At 37.8% G+C, this 7615-nt stretch overlaps 1 protein-coding gene across 1 annotated transcript in view; it reads left to right on the top strand.

Annotated features, from left to right (window-relative positions):
* The first annotated feature begins 3346 nt into the window (after positions 1-3346).
* LOC105242040 (ATP-binding cassette sub-family A member 3) overlaps positions 3347-7615 on the top strand; it is a 151642-nt gene continuing 147373 nt past the window's right edge. Inside the window, exons 1-2 of the mRNA XM_034669564.1 lie at positions 3347-3406; positions 3742-3994. Of these exons, the coding sequence (XP_034525455.1) occupies positions 3347-3406; positions 3742-3994 (313 nt within the window). The remainder of the gene's footprint in view (positions 3407-3741; positions 3995-7615) is intronic.

The raw sequence follows: 7615 nt of genomic DNA, 5'->3' as shown, positions 1-7615 counted from the left end.
GCACTTCGGGACCCCTGGATGTCAGTCCCATTGGTTTTCCAAGCTAGACATCCTGAGAGCTCATCTCTTCAGTGCAGATCTCAGGGGCCAGGGTGCCCAATATTGGGTACCAATCCCTTATTCCTCTGACAGAAGTGCCTGTCTGGTGAGATCCTTCCCCAGTGTATATTGTCATGCCAGAGTGGAATTTTTTGTGAGTCCTTGTCTCTGCCTCTTTTACTCCTTTCAGTGTGATCCTTTCATCGTTTGTTGTGAAAGGCAGTTCATCTACTTTCCAGGGTATTTTTAGAGAGAAATTATCCATATATAGCTGTAGATTGGCGTGTCTGTGGCAGGAGGTGAATTCAGAATCTTCCTACACTGCCATTTTGGGCCTTCTCTATTCTGACAATCCAATAACATGACTTCTCTACACTAATTCTTCTTTTTGGTTGAGTCTGCTGTTGAAGCTTTCCGTTGAATTCTTAAGTCATTGTATTCTTCAACTGTGGGATTTTGGGGGTGGAATGTGGGGTAGTGGGTTTTTGCTTTTTTATGTAACTTCTCATTTTGTTCATGTATTGTTTTCCTAATTTTATTTAGTTGTGTATGTGTGTTTCTTGTGGTTCACTAAATTTCTTTAAGAGTGTTATTTTTAATTCTTTGTCAGACACTTCATAGACCTCCTTTTTTTAGGGTTATTCATTGTTGTTTTTTTCCTTTGGTGGTATCATGTTTCCTTGATTATTCATAATCATTGTGACCTTGTGTCTGTGTCTGACACTTAAAGAAGTAGGTACATCTTCCAGTCTTTACAGACTGGCTTTGTCAGCCAAAGTCCTTCACCAGTTAGCCAGTCCAGAGTTTTTGGGTGGGTGATCTCGTGGTGTCCACAAATGGGCTACTGCTGCGTGGGCTGATCTGGGTCAGCAGCTGTAAAGACCTGGTTTTCAAGTGCATGGGGACCAGCCATAGAGCCTAGCTCTATGGGGGCAGGCCTGACACTTGAGTCTGTGGTGATGGACCTGGGACCTGAGTCTAGGTGGGTAAAACTAGATCCTGGGTCCACAGGAGCCACCCAGCACCTTGTACCACTGTGGTGAGCCTAGCAACAGGCCCATGGGGACTGGTCTTGTACTGGAACAGGTAAGGAGCCTGGTTTCACAGGAGCCAGCCTGGAGACTGGAGCCACAGGTACTGGCCTCACGCTAGGGTGAACTGGGAACCTGGGCCATAGGGATTGTTTATAACTTCAGGATACTGTGGGGGTTGGTATGGCCCTAGGGTAGACTGGGTACCTGGGTCCATGGAAGCTGTCTGGTGGTGGGGTGGGCCAGAAACCTAAACCTCTGGGAACTAGGATGCAGTTTAGGTCTTGTGCTGGAGTAAGCTGGCAGCCTGAGTTCATAGGTGTCCACCTGGAACCTGGGTTTATAGGGACCAACTGGGAGCTTGGAGCCACAGGAGCCACTATGGTCATGGAATTGTCCAGCACTGGGGTGAGCTAGGAGCTCACCAGGAGCTCACCAGGAGCTTGGTACTGTGAAGCTGGCTGGCATCAGGATGGACTAGTAGTCTGCTGTGTGCCAGAGTACACTAGGAGGGTAGGCTTCTGGGAGGCCACTGGGAGCCTGGTGCTGTGGGAGCCACCTGGGGACAATCTTTTTCTTAAGATGGAGATTACATCTTCAGCATATAGAATAAGTATATAACTTATCAGTTATATAACTTTATATAAAGTATAACTATATACCTTTATATACAACTTTATATATACATGCAGAAGTAAATGATAAGTATGTAACTTGATACATGCAGAAATAAATATATTGTACGTAATATATAATTTCATTTATATGGATTCTGTGCAAGGACTTTATGTGCACCTTATCTTAATAATTGTTCAATTTATAAAATTCATATTCTGGTACTATAGATCCATCCAGAAAAAAAGCCAAGAAGAAAAATGCTATGTATTTTAGTGATTTCTGAGACTTCTACAAGAAAGCCAAAAAAATTCAGCCATTCTCTGAACATACCTTGTAGTTTTATGCTATCCTGCCTTCTCGTCGTTTTCTCTCCTCCATCTGTTGAAATCTGATTTATGCTCTTGGCTTCTGATTGAGTGCTGCCAGTTGTAATAAACCTACCAAGAGCTGGTATCATGAATTAGCTCTTCTTTCTATATTTTTAAGCTATCTTTACTCACGTCTCCCATATTCTGCTATGTATTTTCAGGATTGTTTTAGGAAGCAGGTCTCTCACTTCATAAATTATGAATGAATTGGGTGTAAAAACATTATGTATTTTCAAGTTTGCTTTACTGTACAATATATAACATATACAAGACTATATTGTATGAACAATATAAAGTATAATAGTAAAAAAAGAAATACCTATTCATCTTTTTATAGTATTAAATAAGAACATTTCCAGGAATTTAGAGCCACTTGTAAGCCTCTCTCCAAACAGTCTATAGGTAGTCAGATATTTAGAATGAACCTTTCCTGTTTCAGTGTACTTCCTATGAATGTATTTTTTTTTAAGATTTATTTATTTATTAGAGTGAATGAATGAGGGAAGTGGCAGAGGGAGAGTAAGAGAGAGAATCTCAAGCAGACTCCCTACTGAGCACGGGGCCCAACTCAGGGCTCCATCCCAAGATCCGGAGATCGTGACCTGAGCCGAAACCAAGAGTTGGATGTTCAACTGAGCCACCGATGCACCCCCTGTAAATGTGTTCTTATTCACTGTGTGCTGAAGTTTTACCTTTTGAACTTAAGCTAAATGAACATATTCTTCTTGGACTTGATTTTCATTGATTAGTACTCTATTGGAATGTTTATTTACACTGTGTGTAATTGTAGTTCATCCCTGTCCTTGATTTTTGATATTCTGTTGTATGAATACAGTGCAGTTGCCATTCCATTGTTGACTTTTGGGTTAAGTTTTTTGTATTACAAATAGTTATATTAAGTGTATTCATGGATATTTTCCTTATTGCATGGTCATATGTGTTTTATTTGGCTAAATATATCATTGTGAAACCATTCTCACCATCATTCTGTGAAAGAAAGGATTCAGCCCTCATACTCACAAGTATATAACCATTTGGAGAAATGGAACCATATCTTACTTATATTTTAAATATATTAGAACCTCATTAAATATTAAGTAACCTAATATAAAAAGGAAACAATATGATTTTATTTCAAATATGTAATCTTTCTTGTTATCAATATTTGAGGCTGATTAAGAAGGAAATTAGAAGAAAGAAGTAATTCTGTTATTTGCTTGATGTTCACATTATTAGGTAACTTAGTATTATGAAATCTCTCCTCTACCCCTGGAGATGAATTGTAGAAAAATGGATTTGTTGACATTGAACCAATTTTCAGTGCTCCTCTGGAAAAATTTTACCTTAAAGGTGGGTAAAGGCATCCATGTAAAATGTTCATAAATGGCCATTTGTTGAAGTTCAGGGTGTGTGTGTGTCTGTCTGTCTGTACATATATACTTTTGAAAAAATCAATTCCAGAGCTGTAGGTAGTTCTTCCAAATGTATAAAACTGAGTTGATCAGTAGTATAGTATGACCTATAAGAAAGTTGGGAGGGATGAGAGTGAAAGTGGCACAAGACAGTCTGGGAAGCACTTGGCTATTCCAGAGTAAAACTGGCAGAAGTCTAATATCATAGAACTATCCATCTGCATTGAATGTGTCTTTAAATTAATTAACACCATCTTTTTGTTTCTCTTCTAGAGGAGGCAGTTCTTTACTTCAACATTGGAAGTCTTAACAGCACTGGTATTTCCAGTGATGATTTTGCTATTCCGCACACTTACTGCTATAAAGGTTGTTGGACCTTACAATTATACTTCTCATCCCATCAATACTTTGCCTTCTTACCTCAAAAATCCTGAAGAGTGGGAATTGACTTATGTGCCTTCTAATATTGATGTGGTCACTGAGATCACTGAGAACATGAAGAGGAATCTGAACATCAGTGTAAAAGGTTAGAAATAAAGGTTTTCTGTAACACTTAAAAAATTGCTTTTCAGTGGAGATAAAGCAGTGTTTTAAATTTGAGGGCTTCAGAGGGGAGGGGAGTGGGGGATGGGATAGGCTGGTGATGGGTGGTGGGGAGGGCACGTATTGCATGGTGCACTGGGTGTTATACGCCACTAATGAATCATCGAACTTTACATCAAAAACCAGGGATGTACTGTATGGTGACTAACATAATATAATAAAAAAAACATTTTAAAAAAGAATAAAATTAGAGAAGTCACAATTTTAAATTTTAATTTCCCTTGGGGCGCCTGGGTGGTGTAGTCGTTAAGCATCTGCCTTCTGCTCAGGGCGTGATCCCAGCATTCTGGGATCGAACCCCACATCAGGCTCCTCCGCTAAGAGCTTGCTTCTTCCTCTCCCACTCCCCCTGCTTGTGTTCCCTCTCTCGCTGGCTGTCTCTGTCAAGTAAATAAAATCTTTTTAAAAAAATAAATAAATTTTAATTTCCCAATTTTAAATTCCAAATGTTTAAGCTTGCAACATAACTATGAAGACATTGTGGTATTGGTGGAGGGATAAACACATTGATCAGTGAAATAGTACAGGCGTACCACAGGGAGATGTTGCACGTGTTTCCGACTGTTGCAGTAAAGCAAACATCGCAGTAAAGCTAGTCAAATGATTTTTCATTTCCCAATGCATATAAAAGTTATGTTTACACTATACTGTAGTCTGTAAGTATGCAGTAGCATCATGTCTAAAAAAGCAATTCATACCTTAATTTAAAAATACTTTATTGCTAAAAAATGTTAACCATCATCTGAGCTTTCAGCAAGCCATAATCACTGATCACATATCATCATACAAATATAATAATGATGAAAAAGTTTGAAATATTGCAAGAATTACCAAAATGTGACACATAGATGAAATGAGCAAATGCTGTTGGAAAAATGGTATCAGTAGACCTGTTTGACTCAGGGTTGCCACAAACCTTCAATTTTTAAAAAACACAGAATCTGCAAAGTGCAATAAAACGAGTTATACCGTGGAGAACACAGAGCTAGAACTATACGAATATGCAAAATGTTGTTTGCATTAGTGGAAGGATAAGCTTTTCAACAAATAGTGCTAAACGATTGGACATCAGAAGCCAAAACAATGAAATCTCACATCTTAGGCCAAAAAAAAATACATCAAAATGGATCACAGATCTAAAAGTAAAATGATAGAAAACATTTAGGAGAGAACATAGGAGAAAATCTTTGTAACTTTGTAAAGAATTGGTTTTGAAGCATTCTTCAAGACCATTCATGAAAGAAAAAAATGACAAATTGGACTTTTGATATATAATATTAATGGTTGCTCTTGGGTTAAAATATGCGTGCATAATTTTTCACAATCAACTTAGAACATTTTACTAGTTTATTTTCACATCTACATGAGTTGAAAACTATATCAGAAAGAGTTGTAATTTATGCACATATTTTAAAGAACTTAAGAAAACTATTTACCCAGATATTTACCATAGCTCATTTGTAACTTTATTCTTTTTTTTTATTATGTTCAGTTAGCCACCATATAGTACATCATTACTTTTTGATGTAGTGTTTAATGATTCATCAGTTGCATATAACACCCAGTGCTCATCACAACATGTGCCTTCCTTAATACCCAACACCTGACTACCCCATCCCCCACTCCCTTCCCCTCTGAAACCCTCAGTTTGTTTCCTGGAGTCCAGAGTCCCTCATGGTTTCTCTCCCTCTCTGATTTCCCCCTCAGTTTTCCCTCCCTTCCCCTATGGTCTTCCGTGCTATTCCTTATGTTCCACATATGAGTGAAACCGTGATAATTGTCTTTCTCTGATTGACTTATTTCACTTAACATAATCCCCTCCAGTTCCATCCATGTCAATGTAAATAGTGGGTATTCATCCTTTCTGATGGCTAAGTAATATTCCATTGTATGTATGGACAACAACTTCTTTACCCATTCATCTGTTGAAGGGCATCTCCACTCCTTCCACAGTTTAGCTATTGTGAACATTGCTGCTACGAACATTGGGGTGCATGTGCCCCTTCTTTTCACTACACCTGTATCTTTGGGGTAAATACCCAGGAGTACAATTACTGGGTCATAGGGTAGCTCTATTTTTAACTTTTTGAGGAAACTCCATACTGTTTTCCAAGTGGGCTGTACCAGTTTGCATTCCCACCAACAGTGTAAGAGTGTTCCCCTTTCTCCACATTCTTGCCAACATTTGTTGTTCTCCGTGTTGTTAATTTTAGTCATTCTAACTGGTGTAAGGTGGTATCTGTATTTTTTATTTGAATTTCTCTGATGGCTAGTGATGTTGAACATTTTTTCTTGTGTCTGTTAGCCATTTGTATGTTTTCTTTGGAGAATTATCTGTTCATGTCTCCTGCCCATTTATTGACTGGATTATTTGTTTTTTGGGTTTTGAGTTTGAGAAGTTCTTTACAGAACTTGGCTATCAGCCCTTTGTCTGTAATGTCATTTGCAAATATCTTCTCCCATTCCTTGGGTTGCCTCTTAATTTTGTTGACTGTTTCCTTTCCTGCGCAGAAGCTTTTTATCTTGATGAAGTCCCACAAGTTCATTTTTGCTTTTGTTTCCCTTGCCTTTGGAGATGTGTCTTGAAAGAAGTTGCTGTGGCCAATGTCGAAGAGCTTACTGCCTGTGTCCTCCTTTAGTATTTTGATGGATTCGTGTCTCACATCAAGGCCTTTCATCCATTTTGAGTTTATCTTTGTGTACGGTGTGAGAGAATGGTCAAGTTTCATTCTTCTGTATGTAGCTGTCCAATTTTCCCAGCACCACTTATTGAAGAGACTGTCTTTTTTCCACTGAATATTTTTTCCTGATTTGTCAAAAATTAGTTGACCATAGAGTTGAGGGTCCATTTTTAGGCTCTGTATTCTGTTCCATTGATCTATCTTAGTGTGGTTTTGACTTGAATTTTTTCACTTAGCATAATGTTTTGTAGGTTCATCTATGTTGTAATTTGTATCAATACTTCATTCCTTTTCATTGTCAGGTAATAGCCCATTGTATGGATATACTGCATTCACTTGGTACATCCTTCATCAGTTGATGGACATTTGGGTTGTTTCCACCTTTTGGTTTTTATAAATCATACTTCTATGAACATTCGTCTCTAAGTTTCATGTAGACATATGTTTTCATTTCTTTTGGGTATATACCTGAGAGTGGAATGAATATGTCATGTTGTAACTATGTTTACCTTTTTGAGGGGCTACCAAAAGTTATCTAAAGTTGCTGTACTATTTTATACTCTGATCAGCAGTGTATGAAGGTTCCAGCTTTTCTGTATTCTCACCAGCACTTGTTATCATCTGTCTTTTTGATTATAACTATCTCAGTGGATGTAAATTGGTATCCCATTGTGATTTTGATTTGTAGTTCCCTTATGACTAATGACTTGTCTTTATATATATGTTATGATGATTTTTATTTAAAACTGAAGTAAAGTTTTATGCCTAAAATTGTTTTGAAACCCCAATATCCATTAAGTAGTTGTGATTCCAATATTTGAAAAACAGTGTTTTTAAGTTTACAATATTGGGATAAGATATAT

The sequence above is a fragment of the Ailuropoda melanoleuca genome, chromosome 10 (assembly GCF_002007445.2).
Source record: "Ailuropoda melanoleuca isolate Jingjing chromosome 10, ASM200744v2, whole genome shotgun sequence".
In the NCBI taxonomy this organism is placed as follows: domain Eukaryota; kingdom Metazoa; phylum Chordata; class Mammalia; order Carnivora; family Ursidae; genus Ailuropoda; species Ailuropoda melanoleuca.
This window is presented reverse-complemented; position numbering and strand designations above follow the sequence as displayed.